Source organism: Pristiophorus japonicus, chromosome 3 (genome assembly GCF_044704955.1).
Source record: "Pristiophorus japonicus isolate sPriJap1 chromosome 3, sPriJap1.hap1, whole genome shotgun sequence".
NCBI lineage: Eukaryota > Metazoa > Chordata > Chondrichthyes > Pristiophoridae > Pristiophorus > Pristiophorus japonicus.
Window position 1 is genome coordinate 7,708,175 of NC_091979.1, and position 21,543 is coordinate 7,729,717.

Here is a 21,543-nt window from a genome sequence, read left to right on the forward strand (position 1 = left end):
GAAGAAATTGTTCCTCATCTCAGTTTTAAATGGGCGGCCCCTTATTCTGAGACTATGCCCCCTAGTTCTAGTCTCCCCTATCAGTGGAAATATCCTCTCTGCATCCACTTTGTCAAGCCCCCTCATTATCTTATATGTTTCAATAAGATCACCTCTCATTCTTCTGAACTCCAATGTATATAGGCACAAACTACTCAACCTCCCTCAGGTGGATGTAAAAGATCCTATGGCACTATCTCGAAGAAGAGCAGGGGAGTTATCCCCAGTATCCAGGCCAATATTTATTCCTCAATCAACATAACACAAACAGATTATCTGGTCATTATTGTTGTGTATGGAGAAAGAGTCAGACTGAACACTGTGAGCTCAAAGTAAAGTGTGACCGTTGTCTTTTATTGCAAGTCTCCAGAGTGCCTCTCCAACCTGTGAAGCCTCCTTAAATACCTGTGCTCCCAAGGGATTATGGGATCCCAGGGGATGAGCCCTCTGGTGGCTGTACAGAGTAAATACAAGTATACATATATAACAACACTCCCGCACCGCCCCCCCCCCCCCCAAAGTCAATAGTGTAACTATTTACAATGTGAGTCGATCTGGGGCCCTTCTTGCCCTGGTTGATCATCTCGGTGTGAAAGCTGATGTTGTTGAATCATTTGTTGGGCTCTCGCTGGGCTGCGGGCCTTGCTGGGCTGCCTGGCGTATTGGGCCCTGCTGGGCTGCTGTGGATGATGGGTTCTGCTTCGTGGTCAACTGTGGTGCCGGTTGCCACTGGTGTGTATGTTGAGGGATCAAAAAAGGTAGGGTCCAAGGTGGGTTGCTCAGGATAGTCCGTGAATCTGAGTTTGATTTGGTCCAAGTGTTTCCGGTGAATGAGTCCATTTGAAAGTTTGACCCGAAACACCCTGCTCCCCTCTTTGGCCACGACAGTGCCAAGAAGCCACTTGGGACCTTGTCCATAATTTAATACAAATACATGATCATTGATTTCAATCCCGTGTGACACATTTACGCTATTATGGTATGCACTTTGTTGAAGTCGCCTGCTCTCTACCTGTTCATGTAGATCAGGGTGAACTAACGGTAGCCTTGTCTTAAGTGCTCTTTTCATGAGCAGTTCAGCAGGTGGGATCCCAGTGAGTGAGTGGGGTCTCGTGTGGTAGCTAAGCAGGACTCGGAATAGGCGAGTCTGCAGTGAGCCTTTAGTTACCCTCTTCAAGCCTTGCTTGATGGTTTGCACTGCTCTCTCTGCCTGACCATTGGACGCTGGTTTAAACGGGGCAGATGTGACATGTTTGATCCCGTTACGGGTCATGAATTCTTTGAACTCAGCACTGGTAAAACATGGCCCATTGTCGCTCACCAGGACATCGGTAGGCCGTGTGTGGCAAACATGGCCTGCAGGCTTTCAGTAGTGGCAGCAGACGTGCTAGCCGACATTATCTCACATTCAATCCACTTGGAGTACACGTCTACAACCACAAGGAATATTTTACCTAAGAACGGGCCTGCATAGTTAACACGGACCCTAGACCCTAGGAGGGCCAAGACCATAAACTTAGTGGCGCCTCCCTAGGTGTATTACTTAACTGCGACCATGTGTTACATCTGTGCACGCAGGACTCTAAGTCCGCATCAATACCGGGCCACCACACGTGGGATATGGCTATCGCTTTCATCATTACGATGCCTGGGTGGGTACTGTGGAAGTCATTGATGAAGGTGTCTCTGCCCTTCTTGGGGACCACTACTCGATTGCCCCACAGAAGGTAGTCTGCCTGTATAGACATTTCATCTTTGCGCCGCTGGAACGGCTTTATCTCTTCCTGCATTTCCACTGGGACACTGGACCAGCTCCCGTGAAGCACACAGCTTTTGACTAGAGATAATAAGGGGTCCTGGCTTGTCCAGGTTTTGATCTGCCGGGCAGTGACGGATGATTGCTCACTCGCAAATGCTTCCATAACCATGACTAGATCTGCGGGCTGCACCATTTCCACCCCCGTGCTGGGCAATGGCAGCCTACTGAGAGCATCGGCGCAGTTTTCTGTGCCTGGCCTGTGGTGGATGGCATAGTTGTATGCGGACAACGTGAGCGCCCATCTCTGGATGCGGGCCAATGCGTTGATATTTATCACTTTGCTCTCGGAAGACAGGGTTCTAAGTGGCTTATGGTCAGTTTCCAATTCGAATTTTAGCCCAAACAGGTATTGATGCATTTTCTTTACCCCACAGACACACGCTAATGCTTCTTTCTCAATCATGCTGTAGGCTCTCTCAGCCTTAGACAGACTCCTGGATGCATAAGCAAATGGTTGCTGTTTCCCGAAATCATTAGCTTGGTGCAATAGACACTTGACGCCATATGACGACGCATCACTTGCTAGTACCAAACGCTTACATGCATCATGCAACACAAGCAATTTGTTTGAGCATAACAATTTTCTCGCTTTTACAAAGGCATTTTCTTGGCTTTTGCCCCAAGCCCATTCGTCCTCTTTTCGTAGTAAGACATGCAGTGGTTCTAACAGTGTGCTGAGACCCGATAAGAAGTTACCAAAGTAGTTCAGGAGTCCCAGAAACACCGCAGCTCCATCACGTTCTGTGGCCTTGGTGCGTTCTCGATTGCCTCCTTCTTCGCGTTGGTGGGCCTGATGCCGTCCGCTGCAATCCTCCTTCCCAGCAACTCCAGTTCAGGCGCCAGGAAAACGCACTTCAAGCGTTTTAACCTGAGCCCCACGCGATTGAGTCGACTAAGAACCTCCTCCAGGTTCGGCAGATGCTCGACTGTGTTCCGACCCTTGACCAAGATGTCGTCCTGGAAGACCACGGTGTGTGGGACCGACTTTAGTAAGCTTTCCATGTTTCTCTGGAATATCGCCGCTGCCGATCGGATTCCAAACGGGCATCTGTTATAAACAAAAAGACCTTTGTGCGAGTTGATGCAGGTGAGGGCCTTCGATGATTCCTCCAGTTCCTGTGTCATGTAGGTTGAAGTCAGATCCAGCTTCGTGAACGTCTTTCTTCCCGTCAGCGTTGCAAAGAGGTCGTCGGCCTTTGGTAGTGGGTATTGGCCCTGCAGGGAGAAACGATTGATAGTTACTTTGTAATCGCCACAGATTCTCACGGTGCCATCTCCCTTGAGGACTGGCCCACTCGTTGAACTCGATCGGGGATATGATGCCCTCTCTTTGCAGCCGGTCTAGCTCGATCTCTACCCTTTCTCTCATCATGTACAGTACTGCTCTCGCCTTGTGATGGATGGGTCGCGCCCCGGAATTAGGTGGATCTGCACTTTTGCTCCTTGGAATTTCCCGATGCCTGGTTCGAACAGCGAAGGAAATTTGCTTAAAACCTGGGCAGCCGGTGATAGCGCTCAGACGTCGTCCGAGTTCCAGCGTATCTTTCCCAGCCTGCTCCTGCCGAGCAGCGTGGGACCATCGCCCGGTACCACCCAGAGTGGTAGCTTGTGCACCGCTCCATCGTAGGAGACCTTTACGGTAGCACTGACGATTACAGGAATCAGTTCTTTCGTGTAAGTTCTTAGTTTCGTGCAAACTGGAGTTAAGACTGGCCTTGAGGCCTTGTTGCACCATAACCTTTCTAAAGTCTTTTTGCTCATGATGGACTGGCTCGCTATTTGTGGGAGCTTGCTGTGCGCAAATTGGCTGCCACGTTTCCCACATTACAACAGTGACGACACTTCAAAAGTATTTCATTGGTTCTAAAGTGTTTTGAGACATTGGTGGTCGTGAAAGACGCTATATAAAAGTAAGTCTTTTTTTAAATTCCCATTACACCACCTCGAGAGCAATATGTCTATTGATTCCATGCAGCACAGGATTGGCCTTTTTAATGTTAAATTTTGCGCTTGCGTGAATCTTTCAATAGGCTGCACAGCCCATTAAAGGGACTATGTACCCAAATTTTAATTTAAGTGGAAGATTGCTTGTCCCATCTCCTTTTGCCTTGCTATTTAATCTCTCCTGCCTTCCACACTATCACAGACCGTCTGGTCTTTCAATCCCCTCCCTGCTTTTCCCGCCTCTGCACTTGCTTAAAATCTGTTACATCGCTAACTTTTTCCAGTTCTGACGAGTTAACTCTGTTTTTCTCCACAGATGCTACCTGGCCTGCTGAGTATTTCCAGAATTTTCTGTTTTTATTTCTGGTTTCCAGCAATTGCAGTATTTTGCTTTTGAATTCGCTGTTCAAGTGTCAGCCTTCAGGTCTTCTTCTTTCATGTGGTAGTAGTAAAGCTGTTGATGATACCTTCCATCACTTTGCTGATGATTGAGAGTAGACTGATGGGGCGGTAATTGGCCGGATTGGATTTGTCCTGCTTTTTGTGGATAGGACATACCTGGGCAATTGTCCACATTGTCGGGTAGATGCTAGTGTTGTAGCTGTACTGGAACAGCTTGGCTAGAGGTGTGGCTAGTTCTGGAGCACAAGTCTTCAGCACAGCCGGGATTTTGTTGGGAGTCCATACCCCTTACTGTATCCAGTGCGCTCAGCTGTTTCTTGATATCATGTGGAGTGAATCGAATTGGCTGAAGACTGGCTTCTGTGATGGTGGGGACCTCAGAAGGAGGCTGATATGGATCATCTACTTGGCACTTCTGGCTGAAGATGGTTGTAAACGCTTCAACTTTGTCTTTTGCACTCACGTGTTGGGCTCCGCCATCATTGAGGATGGGGATATTCATGGAGTCACCTCCTCCTGTTAGTTGTTTAATTGTCCACCATCATTCACGACTGGATGTGGCAGGACTACAGAGCTTTAATGTGATCTGTTGGTTGTGGGATCGCTTAGTCTTGTCTATAGCATGCTGCTTCCGCTGTTTAGCATGCATGTAGTCCTGTGTTGCAGCTTCCCCATGTTGGCATTTCATTTTCAGGTATGTCTGGTGCTGCTCCTGGCATGCTCTTCTACAATCTTCATTGAACCAAGGTTGGTCACCTGGCTTGATGGTAATGGTAGAGTGAAGGATATGTCAAGCCATGAGGTTACAGATTGTGATGGAATACAATTCTGCTTCCCCTGATCTCCATTGACTTCAGATTTACTGGGGCTCCTTAGTGCCACACTTGGTTACATGTTTCCTTGATGTCAAAGATTGCCACTCTCACCTGTCAGTTGGGTGATCCCATCACATTCTGTAACTACAGGCGCTTCAGCAGTTACTACGCTGTTCCCTATATGCCTGTTTCATACCGCAGAGTCTACATTCACAATTTCATAAGAAAACCATTTATTAAGCCACAAATAAAGTCCAGGTAATGATATTTCCTAAATCTGCTAAAGACAATACTAACCTTGCTTTCTTTTCCACTTGACCCAGTAAATTTTTGTAAGCAGCAATCTCTTGCTCAAGTTGTGTCTTTACATTTAGTAGCTCCTGATATTCATTTGTGTGACGCACAATCCTCTTTTCCAGTACTTTACTGCATTCTCTCTGTCTGTATATGTCTTTGTCCTTTTCTAGCAGTGAGTTCTTCATTAATTCATCCTTTGGGAAGACAGTGATTTCAAATACACCAGTTACAGATATGTTACATATATTAGAACAGCTATGTTTTTATTACACCTAACCAAATATTGTGGCAAAACTGTGACATTAGTTTCACTAAATTGGTTTGTTAACTGAACATGACTGACAAAAAGAAACCAGTATTGATATGTGTCAGCTTGGCTTAGTAGCTTCTGGTCAGAAAGTTAGGAAAAGGAGAGGTGCAACGAGACCTGGGTGTCATGGTACATCAGTCATTGAAAGTTGGCATGCAGGTACAGCAGGCGGTGAAGGCGGCAAATGGCATGTTGGCCTTCATAACGAGAGGATATGAGTACAGGAGCAGGGAGGTGTTACTACAGTTGTACAGGGCCTTAGTGAGATGACACCTTGAGTATTGTGTACAGTTTTGGTCTCCTAATCTGAGGAAGGACATTCTTGCTATTGAGGGAGTGCAGTGAAGGTTCACCAGACTGATTCCCAGGATGGCAGGACTGATATATGAAGAAAGACTGGATCGACTAGGCTTATATTCACTGGAATTTAAAAGAATGAGAGGGGATCTCATAGAAACAGATAAAATTCTGACGGGATTGGACAGGTCAGATGCAGGAAGAATGTTCCCGATGTTGGGGAAGTCCAGAAGCAGGGGTCACAGTCTAAGGATAAGGGGTAAGCCATTTAGGACCGAGATGAGGAGAAACTTCTTCACTCAGAGAGTTGTGAGCATGTGGAATTCTCTACCACAGAAAGTTGTTGAGGCCAGTTCGTTAAGATATATTCAAAAGGGAGTTAGATGTGACCCTTACAGCTAAAGGGATCAAGGGGTATGGAGAGAAATGGGGTGCTGAAGTGCATGATCAGCCATGATCATATTGAATGGTGGTGCAGGCTCGAAGGGCTGAATGGCCTACTCCTGCACCTATTTTCTATGTTTTCTATGATCTTACTGAATGGCGGAGCAGGCTCGAGGGGCCGAATGGCCTAGTCGAGCTCCTAATTCTTATGTTCTTATCATCTAAAAACACAGCGTCAGTTTCCACATGTACGGTGATGACACCCAGCTCTCCCTCGCTATCATAGAAACATAGAAAATAGGTGCAGGAGTAGGCCATTCGGCCCTTCTAGCTTGCACCGCCATTCAATGAGTTCATGGCTGAACATGCAACTTCAGTACCCCCTTCCTGCTTTCTCGCCATACCCCTTGATCCCCCTAGTAGTAAGGACTTCATCTAACTCCTTTTTGAATATATTTAGTGAACTGGCCTCAACAACTTTCTGTGGTAGAGAATTCCACCACATCATTTCTCTCGACCCCTCCACAGTCTCTAATTGTTAAGACTGCTTGTCCGACATCCAGTTCTGGATGCTAAGACATTTTCTCCAATTAAATATTGGGAAGACCGAAGCCATTATTTTTGGTCCCTGCCACAAACTACATTCTCTAGCCACTGACTCTAACCCTCTGCCCAACATCTGTCTGAGGCTGAACCAAACTGTTCGCAACTTTGGTGTCATATTTGACCACATATTCGCAGCGTAACTAAGACCGCCTATTTCCACCTCCATTACATCGCCCGTCTCCGCCCTCTGCCTCAGCTCATTCGCTGCTGAAACCCTCATCCATGCCTTTGTTACCTCCAGAATTCCTGGCTGGCCTCCCACATTCTACCCGACGTAAACTAGAGGTGATCCAAAACTTGGCTGCCCGTGTCCTAACTCGCACCAAGTCCCGCTCACTTGTGCTCGCTGACCTACATTGGCTCCCAGTACATTGATATCTTCCTGCAATCCGCAGCTTTCTTCTTCATTATCAACCACACGGCCTATTTTAGTGTCATCTGCAAACTTCTTAATCATACCCCCAACATTCTCCAAGTCATGCTGTAGTCTAAGAGGAATTCCTAGTAGTCTACCAATGTCTGTCCGTAAGTGGTTTGTGCAGGAACCTTGAAGTCAAGGAAAAGTCCTTCAGCACCTGCCACACCACTACCGTAAGACTTTGGCAACTTTAACAATATAGAAAGCACCAAATACTTGTAGAATCATAGCATCAGCCAATATAATCAATTAGCAACTAACCTGTAAGGAGGTAATGATCCCTTTAAATAGCGTTGGCGTGGGGTCCTTCCTGCTGCTGAACACGTGTTCAGCTGTGTGAGGTCAATGAGAGCGCGTTAGCTGGAGCATTGAGCTCCAAAAAGGCAGCGCTAGCATCATGCATGCGGATTGATGTCATGATATACGTACTCTGCATACTTCCGGCAGCAGAGCTTGGTCATCTTGGTTAACCCTTGCCACTGGACCAAGACCTAGCTCTGTCAAGCCCGTGTGGTGGCTGGTGTGCAACAGCCACCACACGTTAAAAGAATCCACGCACTGGCATCTTCCACCCTTCAATATGTAGTTCAGGACATATAATGTCAGTTCCCTCATTGAAACACCTGTGAACTCATCCCTTTTTGGTGTGGAAGGGGGTCATCCTCGATACGAGGGACTGCCTAATACTATACTTCCGGCAGCCACTCACTACGCACACGTGCTAACGCCCTCACCAATATGGCATCCAGCATGACTTGCACCAGAAGTGCGCGTGCGCCACGAACGTCATTTTGGATCTGTAAGGGCACGCATAATGCCCAAAAAATAGGTGCTACGGATCCAAATTTTGCACCACAAAGTTTTGCTAAACCTATATAAAACACTAATTTGGCCCCACCTGGAGAACTGAGTCCAATTCTGGGCACCACATTTTAGGAAGAATGTGAAGGCTTTGGAGAGAGCACAGAAGAGATTTACTCGACTGAGTCCAGGAATGAAGGATTATAGCTATGTGGATAGTCTGGATAAGCTTGGGGTTGTTCTCCAGAGAGCAGAGAAGGCTAAGAGGAGTTTTGGTAGAGGTGGTTAAAGAGCTTAGAGTAAATAAAGAGAAACCGTTTCCAAAGGGTCAATAAAAATAGGGGCACAGATTTAAGATGACTGGCAAAAGAACCAGAGGCTACATGAGGAAAAACTTTGGTTAGGATTTGGAATTCACTGCCCGATAAGGGTGGTGGAAACAGATTCAATAGTAGCTTTCAAAAGGGAATTAAATATTGAAGCAAAAACAATTGCAGGGATAAGGGGAAAGAGCAGGTGCAAGGGACTAACTGGATTACTCTTCAAAAGAGCCAGCACAGACTCGATGGACCGAATGGTCTCCTTTTGTGCTGCACTATTCATGATTCTATAAGAACATACTCTTTCAATGGCTTAGTGGATGACTGCATCACACAATGTGGTACTGAGCCATAACGACGAAGGAGGCAAATTTTGTCCCTTGTCTTTGCTGAGTTTGCTGATCTCAGATGGTGTAATTTAACTCACAATCCCTCAGACTGCAAAGGGGGTAATCAATCACAGTTGCTGCTCTTTGTAGCTATCCAGTTACCCCTGCTGAAAACAGGTTTTTGTTGAGGTCAGCTGATGACAGGGTTAGGCTCTGATGCGGTCGATAGTAAAACAGCTTGTTGCTACTGACATGAGTTAGGTATTCGTGGAAAAATGGGACAAAGCATAAAAATCAATTACTTTTACTTTAAAAATGCAGATACAGTTAATGAAGAAAGAACTTGAATCCTTGCAGGGATAAATATTGGCCAGGATGTTAGACATCATGGAGAGATGCATGTTGGACATTTTGGGGCATTAAGGGCTAATAGTCAAACTTCTTTGTGCATTGAAGCAACAGGCTTTCCAATATAAACAGGATGACTTTGAAGAGTCTTGAGGAAAAAGCAAGGCTGGTCTTCGGATTTGTAAAGTGCGTGAGTAAGGAAATAAGTGTTAGTACAGGGGTAGCGAATCTATCAGCTACAGAGAGCAGTTGGTTAAACGTTTTCTTAAAAGGGATTAAGGCCTGTTATATCTTGCTTAGGAGAAGTAGTTTTGGAGTAAACAAACTACAACAGTTTACATGAATAATACATGAAAAGGATTTTGGAATACAGTCTTATTTATGACCTTTTCCTTTGATGTAGTCAAAATGGTGTATAAAGCAGCATGGTTTCAACATTATCTCAGAGAGCTTGAAAGATACGGAAATCGAAAGCCACTCTTTGTATACGGTTAAGACTGATCACCTTTATTGTGCTCCACTACGAAGTCTCATGCTTACTCGAAACATGTTATTGTGAACCAGAGGAGAAAGCAGATTGACTGCTAACACAGGATATGGGGAGGATTCCCCTGCACTTCTTCGAATAGTGCCAGAGGATCTTTTATGACCCTCTGACATGGTTTAAAGTCTAATCCAAAAGACGGAACCTCCAACACTGCACTGGAGTGTCAGCCTAGAATATGTACTCAAGTTTTTGGAGCCACAAACCTCTGACTCAGCGACAAGAATGCTACCAACTGAGCCACAACCGACACTGGGCGGGTAACCATATTGGTAAACAATATACTAAAGATTAGGAGGATGGAGAATCTATCAGGCCAGGGAGACAATGTGATCCATCAATATTATGGGTAAAAAAGTGCAAATGTTCATATTAACCCAGACATGCCATGGGGGCATATAACAGTAAGCTTAAGAAAATAAAATGGATACACAGCAGTCAGTCGAGGAGGCGGGAGCTCGGAGCAGCGCGAGTCCGGGGTCGGCGAGAGGCCTATAAAGGCCAGCGGGAGTAAGGCAGTTCGAGCAGTCAGTCGAGGAGGCGGGAGCTCGGAGCAGCGCGAGTCCGGGGTCGGCGAGAGGCCTATAAAGGCTAGCGGGAGTCGAGCAGTTCGAGCAGTCAGTCGAGGAGGCGGGAGCTCGGAGCAGCGCGAGTCCGGGGTCAGCGAGAGGCCTATAAAGGCTAGCGGGAGTCGAGCAGTTCGAGCAGTCAGTCGAGGAGGTGGGAGCTCGGAGCAGCGCGAGTCCGGGGTCGGCGAGAGGCCTATAAAGGCCAGCGGGAGTCGAGCAGTTCGAGCAGTCAGTCGAGGAGGCGGGAGCTCGGAGCAGCGCGAGTCCGGGGTCGGCGAGAGGCGTACCGGTGCAGCTACAGGGAGAAGGCAAAAAAGAAGTAGAAAGAAAAATAAAGGTGACATCACAACCAAGGAGGTAAGTGATTGGCTGGTGATTGGTGAGTAGTTTTTCTTTTTTCTCTTCTATAACAGTGAGTAAACTTTAGCATTGTTGTTGCCAATTTAAGTGTAACTAAGGGTTAAGTCATGGCAGGAGAGCTCGGTCACGTGTTATGCTCCTCCTGACTACGTGTGCGGGAAGTGTATCCACCTCCAGCTCCTGACAGACCGCATTGCGGAATTGGAGCTGAGGGTGGATTCACTCTGGAGCAGGGTCCACAGCCAGCTAGGGAATGGAAAACCAGCAGGAAGAGCAGTGCAAGGAAGGTAGTGCAGGGGTCCCCTGCGGTTATCCCCCTGCAAAACAGAAACACCGTTTTGAGTACTGTTGAGGGGGATGACTCATCAGGGGAGGGCAGCAGCAGCCAAGTTCATGGCACCGTGGCTGGCTCTGCTGCACAGGAGGGCAGGAAAAAGAGTGGGAGAGCGATAGTGATAGGGGATTTGATTGTAAGGGGAATAGATAGGCGTTTCTGCGGCTGCAACCGAGACTCCAGGATGGTATGTTGCCTCCCTGGTGCAAGGGTCAAGGATGTCTCGGACCGGGTGCAGGACATTCTGAAAAGGGAGGGTGAACAGCCAGTTGACATGGTGCACATTGGTACCAACGATATAGGTAAAAAAAGGGTGAGGTCCTACGAGACGAATTTAAGGAGCTAGGAGCTAAATTAAAACGTAGGACCTCAAAAGTAGTAATCTCAGGATTGCTACAAGTGCCACGTGCTAGTCAGAGTAGGAATTGCAGGATAGCTCAGATGAATACGTGGCTTGAGCAGTGGTGCAGCAGGGAGGGATTCAAATTCCTGGGGCATTGGAACTGGTTCTGGGAGAGGTGGGACCAGTACAAACCGGACGGTCTGCACCTGGGCAGGACCGGAACCAATGTCCGAGGGGGAGTGTTTGCTAGTGCTGTTGGGGAGGAGTTAAATTAATATGGAGTGCTGTTGGGGAGGAGTTAAACTAATATGGCAGGGGGATGGGAACCAATGCAAGGAGACAGAGGGAAACAAAAAGGAGACAAAAGCAAAAGACAGAAAGGATATGAGTAAAAGTGAAGGGCAGAGAAACCCAAGGCAAAAAACAAAAAGGGCCACTGAATGTAAAGGGGCTGCAGGAGGGGTCAAAACTAAAAATCATGGTTTAAAAACTAGTATTAAAACACTCTACCTAAAGGCATGCAGCATACGAAATAAAGTAAATGAGTTGACGGCACAAATCATTACAAATGGGTATGATTTGGTGGCCATTACAGGGACTGGGAATTAAACATACAGGGGTATCTGACGATTCGGAAAGATAGACAAGAAGGGAAAGGAGGTGGGGTAGCTCTGTTAATAAAAGATGATATCAGGGCAGTTGTGAGAGACGATATTGGCTCCAATGAACAAAATGTTGAATTATTGTGGGTGGAGATTAGAGATAGTAAGGAGAAAAAGTCACTGGTGGGCGTAGTTTATAGGCCCTCAAATAATAACTTCACGGTGGGGCGGGCAATAATCAAGGGAATAATGGAGGCATGTGAAAAAGGAACGGCAGTAATCATGGGGGATTTTAACCTACATAGCGATTGGTCAAATCAAATCGTACGGGGTAGCCTGGAGGAGGAATTCATAGAATGCATACGGGATTGTTTCTTAGAACAATATGTTACAGAACCTACAAGGGAGCAAGCTATCTTAGATGTGGTCCTATGTAATGAGACAGGAATAATAAACGATCTCCGAGTAAAAGATCCTCTCGGAATGAGTGATCACAGTATTGTTGAATTTGTAATACAGATTGAGGGTGAGGAAGTAGTGTCTCAAACGAGCATATTATGCTTAAACAAAGGGGACTACAGTGGGATGAGGGCAGAGTTGGCTAAAGTAGACTGGAAACATGACTAAATGGTGGCACAATTGAGGAACAGTGGAGGACTTTTAAGGATCTCTTTCATAGTGCTCAACAAAAATATATTCCAGTGAAAAAGGGCGGTAAGATAAGGGATAACCAGCCGTGGATAACCAAGGAAATAAAGGAGAATATCAAATTAAAAAGCAATGCGTAAAAGGTGGCCAAGGTTAGTGGGAAAATAGAAGATTGGGAAAATTTTAAACGACAGCATAGAATAACTAAGAAAGCAATAAAGAAAGGAAAGATCGATTCCGAAGGTAAACTTGCGCAAGACATAAAAACGGATAGTAAAAGCTTTTACAGATATATAAAACGGAAAAGAGTGTATGTTGGTCCCTTAGAAGATGAGAAGGGGGATTTAATAATGGGAAATGTGGAAATGGCTGAGACCTTAAACAATTATTTTGCTTCGGTCTTCACAGTGGAAGACACAGAAACCATGCCAGAAATTGCTGGTCACAGGAATGTGGGAAGGGAGGACCTTGAGACAATCACTATCACTAGGGGGGTAGTACTGGACAGGCTAATGGGTCTCAAGGTAGACAAGTCCCCTGGTCCTAATGAAATGCATCCCAGGATATTAAAAGTGATGGCGGAAATTATAGCAGATGCATTCGTTATAATCTACCAAAATTCTCTGGACTCTGGGGAGGTACAAGCGGATTGGAAAGCAGCTTATGTAACGCCTCTGTTTAAAAAAGGGGGCAGACAAAAGGCAGGTAACTATAGGCCGGTTAGTTTAACATCTGTAGTGGGGAAAATGCTTGAAGCTATCATTAAGGAAGAAATAGCGGGACATCTAGATAGGAATAGTGCAATCAAGCAGACGCAGCATGGATTCATGAAGGGGAAATCATGTTTAACTAATTTACTGGAATTCTTTGAGGATATAACGAGCATGGTGGATAGAGGTGTACCGATGGATGTGGTGTATTTAGATTTTCAAAAGGCATTCGATAAGGTGCCACACAAAAGGTTACTGCAGAAGATAAAGGTACGCAGAGTCAGTGGAAATGTATTAGCATGGCTAGAGAATTGGCTGGCTAACAGAAAGCAGAGAGTCGGGATAAATGGGTCCTTTTCGGGTTGGAAATCGGTGGTTAGTGGTGTGCCACAGAGATCGGTGCTGGGACCACAACTGTTTACAATATACATAGATGACCTGGAAGAGGGGACAGAGTGTAGTGTAACAAAATTTGCAGATGACACAAAGATTAGTGGGAAAGCGGGTTGTGTAGAGGACACAGAGAGGCTGCAAAGAGATTTAGATAGGTTAAGCGAATGGGCTAAGGTTTGGCAGATGGAATACAATGTCGGAAAGTGTGAGGTCATCCACATTGGGAAAAAAAACAAAAAAGGGAATACTATTTGAATGGGGAGAAATTACAACATGCTGCGGTGCAGAGGGACCTGGGGGTCCTTGTGCATGAATCCCAAAAAGTTAGTTTGCATGTGCAACAGGTAATCAGGAAGGCGAATGGAATGTTGGCCTTCATTGCGAGAGGGATGGAGTACAAAAGCAGGGAGGTCCTTCTTCAACTGTACAGGGTATTGGTGAGGCCGCACCTGGAGTACTGCGTGCAGTTTTGGTCACCTTACTTAAGGAAGGATATACTAGCTTTGGAGGGGGTACAGAGATGATTCACTAGGCTGATTCCGGAGATGAGGGGGTTACCTTAGGATGATAGATTGAGTAGACTGGGTCTTTACTCGTTGGGAGTTCAGAAGGATGAGGAGTGATCTTATAGAAACATTTAAAATAATGAAAGGGATAGACAAGATAGAGGCAGAGAGGTTGTTTCCACTGGTCAGGGAGACTAAAGTTTGGGGGCACAGCCTCAAAATAGGGGGGAGCCAATTTAAAACCGAGTTGAGAAGGAATTTCTTCTCCCAGAGGGTTGTGAATCTGTGGAATTCTCTGCCCAAGGAAGCAGTTGAGGCTAGCTCATTGAATGTATTCAAGTCACAGATAGATAGATTTTTAACCAATAAGGGAATTAAGGGTTATGGGAGCGGGCGGGTATGTGGAGCTGAGTCCACAGCCAGATCAGCCATGATCTTGTTGAATGGCGGAGCAGGCTCGAGGGGCTAGATGGCCTACTCCTGTTCCTAATTCTTATGTTCTTACAACAGAAATACCAACTGGCAAGATACTTACTTTCAATTTTAGCTCATTCACTTCTTTGCGATAGCAATCAAGTTCCTTCTTGGCATTTTGTTGTGCACTATTGTTTGTTTCCTCAAACTGTGAATGCAACAAGAGTAAATTATGCACTTGTGCGTGGAAATTTATTTATTTTTTTAAATGGTCTTGAATTTTTCAAAACTAATGAACTTTACTGAGCTTTAAATATTTCTACTTTTAATACACTCAAGTCTGGATTTTACACAAGAACAATAATTTTTAAGTACTTCAACAAAAAATACAGGTTCACTTACCGTACAATCACCAGGGTTATCGACCCAAAGGAGAATAATCACAGGGACAACTATCCTTATAACATTTTGGGTTTTACCAGCATCCCCATAGCTGTTAATTCATAATACTTCCTATATTTATTATATTAATATATGCCATACTTTTTTATTTAGAGCCAACAGTCATAACGTCCAGCTATTTAGAATGCAATGACTTGGATGAAGGGACAGAGTGTAATGTAGCCAAGTTTGCTGATGATACGAAGATAGGTGGGAAAGCAAATTATGAGGTGGACACAAAAAATCTGCAAAGGGATATAAACAGGCTAAGTGAGTGGGCAAAAATTTGGCACATACGAGTATAATGTGGGAAAATGTGAGGTTATCCATGTAGTGTATGGAGAAAGAGTCAGACTGAACACTATGAGCTCAATGTAATGTGTGACCGTAGTCTTTTATTGCAGGTCTTCAGAGTGCCTCTCCAACCTGTGAAACCTTCTTAAATACCTGTGCTCCCAAGAAATTATGAGATGCCCTGGGACTCCGGGGAATGAACCCTCTGGTGGCTGTACAGAGTATGTACAAGTCCAGATACATAACAACATTCCCCCCTAAAGTCAATAGTGTAACTATTTACAATGTGAGTCAATCTGGGGCCTTTCTTGTCCTGGTTGATCGTCTCGGTGTGAAGGCTGGTGTTGCTGAGTCATTTGTTGGGCCCTCACTGGGCTGCTGTGCAGCTGGCCTTGCTGGGCTACCTGATGTGTTGGGCCCTGCAGGGCTGCTGTGGATGATGGGTTCTGCTTCGTGGCCAACCGTGGTGTCAGTTGCCACTGGTGTGTGTGTTGGGGGATCAAAAAAGGTAGGGTCCAAGGTGGGTCGCTCAGGGTAGTCCGTGAGTCTGAGTTTGATTTGTTCCAAGTGTTTCCAGTGAATGAGTCCATTTGAAAGTTTGACCCGAAACATCCTGCTCCCCTCTTTGGCCATGACAGTGCCGGACCGGGAAGCCACTTGGGACCTTGCCCATAATTTAATACAAATACAGGATCATTGACTTCAATCCCGCGTGACACATTTGCACTATCATGGTATGCACTTTGTTGAAGTTGCCTACTCTCTACCTGCTCATGTAGATCAGGGTGAACTAACGAGAGCCTTGTCTTAAATGCTCTTTTCATGAGCAGTTCAGCAGGTGGGATCCCATTGAGTGAGTGTGGTCTCGTGCGGTAGCTAAGCAGGACTCGGGATAGGCGAGTCTGCAGTGAGCCTTCAGTTACCCTCTTCAAGCCTTGCTTGAAGGTTTGCACTGCTCTCTCTGCCTGACCATTGGACGCTGATTTAAACGGGGCAGACGTGACATGTTTTATCCCGTTACAGGTTATAAATTCTTTGAACTCAGCACTGGTAAAACATGGCCCGTTGTCGCTCACCAGGACATTGGGTAAACCATGTGTGGCAAACATTAGGCCGCAGGCTTTCAGTGGTGGCAGTGGACGTGCTGGCTGACATTATCTCACATTCAGACCACTTGGAGTACGTGTCTATAACCACAAGGAACATTTTACCCAAGAACAGGCCTGCATAGTCGACGTGTACCCTAGACCACGGTTTGGAGGGCCAAGACCATAACCTTAGCAGAGCCTCCTTGGGTACATTGCTTAACTGCGAGCATGTATTACATCTGTGAACGCAGGATTCTAAGTCCGCATCGATGCCGGGCCACCACACATGGGATCTGGCTATCGCTTTCATCATTACGATGCCTGGGTGGATACTGTGGAGTTCATTGATGAAGGTGTCTCTGCTCTTCTTGAGGACCGCTACTCGATTGCCCCACAGAAGGCAGTCTGCCTGTATAGACATTTCACCTTTGCGCCGTTGGAACGGCTTTATCTCTTCCTGCATTTCCACTGGGACACTGGACCAGCTCCCATGAAGCACACAGCTTTTGACTCGAGATAATAAGGGGTCCTGGCTTGTCCAGGTTTTGCTCTGACGGGCAGTGACGGGTGATTGCTCACTCTCAAGTGCTTCCATAGCGATGGCTAGATCTGCGGGCTGCGCCATTTCCACCCCGTAGTGGGCAATGGCAGCCTACTGAGAGCATTGGCGCAGTTTTCTGTGCCTCGCCTGTGGCGGATGACGTAGTTGTATGCGGACAACGTGAGCGTCCATCTCTGGCTGCGGGTATTTATCCCTTTACTCTTGGAAAACAAGGATATAAGTGGCTTATGGTCAGTTTCCAATTCAAATTTTAGTCCAAGCAGGTATTGATGCATTTTCTTTACCTCATAGACACGCTAACGCTTCTTTTTCAATCATGCTGTAGGCTCTCTCGGCCTTAGACAGACTCCTGGATTCATAAGCAACCGGTTGCAGTTTCCCGAAATCATTGGCTTGTTGCAATACACACCCGACGCCATATGACGACGCATCACTTGCCAGTACCAAACGCTTACATGGATCATACAACACAAGCAATTTGTTTGAGCATAACAATTTCCTCGCTTTTACAAAGGCATTTTCTTGGCTTTTGCCCCAAACCCATTTGCCCCCTTTTCGTAGTTCTAGCAGGGTGCCGAGACCCGGTAAGAAGTTACCAAAGTAGTTCAAAAGTCCCAGGAATGACCGCATCTCCGTCATGTTCTGTGGCCTCGGTGCGTTGTCGAGTGCCTCCGTCTTCGCGTTGGAGGGCCTGATGCCGTCCACCACAATCCTCCTTCCTACGAACTCCACTTCAGGCACCAGGAAAACGCACTTCGAGCATTTTAACCTAAGCCCCACGCAGTTGAGCTGACTAAGAACTTTACCTAGGTTCTGCAGATGCTCATCTATGTTCCGACCTGTGACCAAGATGTCGTCCTAGAAGACCACGGTGTGCCGGACTGACTTCAGTAAACTTTCCATGTTTCTCTGGAATATCGGCGCCACTGATCGGATTCCAAACGGGCATCTGTCATAAACAAAAAGACCATTGTGCGTGTTGATGCAGGTGAGGGCCTTCGATGATTCCTCCAGTTCTTGCGTCATGTAGGCTGAAGTCAGATCCAGCTTTGTGAACGTCTTTCATCCCGCCAGCGCTGCAAAGAGATCGTCGGCTTTTGGTAGTGGGTATTGGTCCTGCAGGGAGAAACGATTGATAGTTATTTTGTAATCGCCAGATTCTGACGGTCCCATCTCCCTTGAGGACTGGGACAATAGGACTGGCCCACTCGGTGAACTCAATCGGTGAGATGCCCTCTCTTGTAGCCGGTTGAGCTCGATTTCTACCCTTTCATCATGTACGGTACTGCTCTCGCCTTGTGATGGATGGGTCACGCCCCCGGAATTAGGTGGATCTGCACTCTTGCTCCTTGGAATTTCCCGATGCCTACTTCGAACAGCGAAGGAAATTTGTTTAAGACCTGTGCACACGAAGTGTCGACAGCGGGCGATAGCGCTCGGACGTCGTCCCAGTTTCAGCGTATCTTTCCCAGCCAGCTCCTGTCGAGCAGCGTGGGACCATTGCCCGGTACAACCCAGAGTGGTAGCTTGTGCACCGTACCATCGTAGGAGACCTTTACGATAGCACTGCCGAGTACAGGAATCAGTTCTTTCGAGTAAGTTCTTAGCTTCGTGCGAATTGGAGTTAAGACTGGCCTTGAGGCCTTGTTGCACCACAACCTTTCGCAAGTCTTTTTGCCCATGATGGACTGGCTCGCGCCCGTGTCCAGCTCCAATGACACCGGGAGTCCATTTAGTTCAACCTTTAGCATTATCGGGGAACAATTCGTGGTGAATGTGTGCACCCCATGTACCTCTGCCTCCTCTATCAGAGGTTCTGTTTCGTCGTGATCCTCCGTGGATCTGTCCTCCTCTGCAACGTGGTGGTTTTCAGGTTTAGCAGGCCTAGCAGCTCGCCAGCACACTCGTTGGAGGTGTCCCATTGTTCCACAGCTCTTGCAAATGTATCCTTTGAATCGGCATGAATGGAAACGATGATCATCCCCGCAGCGCCAACAAGGTGTTAATGGCCTTGCATTCATCACCCTTGATGGTGGACTCAGAGACATCTGCGGACGTGTAGCTGCACGTATGTGTGACCTGCCCTGTCCGTTACGATTCGAAAACAACATCACTTTGTTCACAGTACTTGTAGCAGCACTTGTGTTCTGAGAGATTTGCTTAGTATTGTCACTGGTGGCAATGAACGCCTGGGCTATCACTATGGCCTTACTCAAGGTTGGGATCTCGACAGTCAAAAGTTTGCGAAGTATGGTTTCGTGGCCAATGCCAAGTACGAAAAAATCTCTGAGCATGTGCTCCAAATGTCCTTCAAATTCGCAATTTCCTGCAAGGCGCCTTAGCTCGGCGACATAACTTGCCACTTCCTGGCCTTCAGATCTTTTATAGGTGTAGAACCGGTACCTCACCATCAGAACGTTTTCCTTCAGGTTCAAATGCTCTCGGACCAGTTTGCACAAATCATTGTACGGTTTCTCCGTGGGTTTCGCTGGAGTGAGCGCTGCCAAACGTAGAGCGATCCTCCTCACCGTCTGTGGGGCACCAACATGTGGCCTCATGAGGTCATACATTGGTGCCCCACAGACGGTGAGGAGGATCGCTCTACATTTGGCAGCGCTCTCCTCCCCGTCTAGCTCGTTGGCCACGAAGTATTGGTTGAGTCGCTCCACAAAAGTTTCCCAATCATCTCCCTCCGAGAATTTCTCCAGGATGCCCTCTGTTCTCTGCATCTTTGGGTTCGCTATCTGTGTCTCGTTGCCAGTTGTAGTGTATGGAGACAGAGTCAGACTGAACACTGTGAGCTCAAAGTAATGTGTGACCTTAGTCTTTTATTGCAGGTCTCCAGAGTGCCTCTCCAGCCTGTGAAGCCTGTTTAAATACCTGTGCTCCCAAGGGATTATGAGATCCCTTGGGACTCTGGGGAATGAGCCCTCTGGTGGCTGTACAGAGTATATACAAGTTCAGATACATAACAATCCACTTTGGCAGAAATAATATAAAAGGAAATTATAACGTAAATGGAGAAAAATTACATAGTGCTGCAAAGGGGATCCTTGTGTATGAAACATAAAAAGTTAGTATGTAGGTACAGCAAGTGATCAGGAAGGCAAATGGAATGTTGGCCTTTATTGAAAGGGGGATAGAGTAGAAAAGCAGAGAAGTCCTGCTACAACTGTACAGGGTATTGGTGAGGCCACACCTGGAGTACTGCATACAGTTTTGGTTTCCATATTTAAGGAAGGATCATCATCATCAGCAGTCCCTCGGAATCGAGGAAGACTTGTTTCCACTCTTAAAATGAGTCCTTAGGTGGCTGAACAGTCCAATACGAGAGCCACAGTCCCTGTCACAGGTGGGAAAGATAGCCATTGAGGTTCAGGGAGGGTGGGACTGGTTTGCCGCATGCTCTTTCCGCTGCCTGAGCTTGATTTCTGCATGCTCTCAGCGATGAGACTCGAGGTGCTCAGTGCCCTCCCGGATGCACTTCCTCCACTTAGGGCGGTCTTTGGCCAGGGACTCCCAGGTGTTGGTGGGGATGTTGCACTTTATCAGGGAGACTTTGAGGGTGTCCTTGTAATGTTTCCTCTGCCTACCTTTGGTTCATTTGCCATGAAGGAATTCCGAGTAGAGCGCTTGCTTTGGGAGTCTCGTGTCTGGCATGCGGACAATGTGGCCTGCCCTGCAGATCTGATCAAGTGTGGTCAGTGCTTCAATGCTGGGGATGTTGGCCTGGTCAAAGATGCTAATGTTGGTGCGTCTGTCTTCCCAGGGGATTTGTAGGATCTTGCGGAGATATCGTTGGTGGTATTTCTCCAGCGATTTGAGGTGCCTACTGTACATGGTCCATGTCTCTGAGTCATACAGGAGGGCAGGTATTACTACAGCCCTGTAGACCATGAGCTTGGTGGTAGATTTGGGGGCCTGATCTTCGAACAGTCTTTTCCTCAGGCGGCCGAAGGCTGCACTGGGGGCAGTGTTGAATCTCGTCATCAATCCCTGCTCTTGTTGATAAGAGGCTCCCGAAGTATTGGAAATGGTCCACTTTGTCCAGGGCTGTGCCATGGATCTTGATGACTAGGGGGCAGTGCTATGCGGCGAGGACAGGCTGGTGGAGGACCTTTGTCTTACGGATGTTTAGCATAAGACCCATGCTTTTGTACGCTTCAGTACGTCAACTATGTCCTGGATTTCAGCCTCTGTATGTGCGCAGACGCAGGCGTTGTCTGCGTACTGTAGCTCGATGATAGAAGTTGGGGTGGTCTTGGACTTGGCCTAGAGACGGCGAAGGTTGAACAGGTTCCCACTGGTTCTATAGTTTAGTTCTACTCCAGTGGGGAGCTTGTTGACTGTGAGGTGGAGCATGGCAGCAAGGAAGGATATATTTGCATTGGAGGCTGTTCAGAGAAGGTTCACTAGGTTGATTCCGGAGATGAGGGGGTTGACTTATGAAGATAGATTGAGTAGGTTGGGCCTATACACATTGGAGTTCAGAAGAATGAGAGGTGATCTTATTAAAACTTATAAGATAATGAGGAGGTGGGGCAAGGTGGATGCAAAGAGGATATTTTCACCCATAGGAGAAACTAAAACTAGGGTACACAGTCAG

At 46.8% G+C, this 21,543-nt stretch overlaps 1 protein-coding gene across 2 annotated transcripts in view; it reads right to left on the minus strand.

Annotated features, from left to right (window-relative positions):
- LOC139259650 (vimentin-like) overlaps window positions 1–21,543 on the minus strand; it is a 159,780-nt gene that overhangs the window by 40,550 nt on the left and 97,687 nt on the right. For both annotated transcript variants that reach the window (XM_070875165.1, XM_070875164.1), the window contains exons 5-6: window positions 14,674–14,760; window positions 5,317–5,510 (exon numbers count right to left, since the gene is read on the minus strand). In XM_070875165.1, coding sequence (XP_070731266.1) covers window positions 5,317–5,510; window positions 14,674–14,760 — 281 coding nt within the window. The remainder of the gene's footprint in view (window positions 1–5,316; window positions 5,511–14,673; window positions 14,761–21,543) is intronic.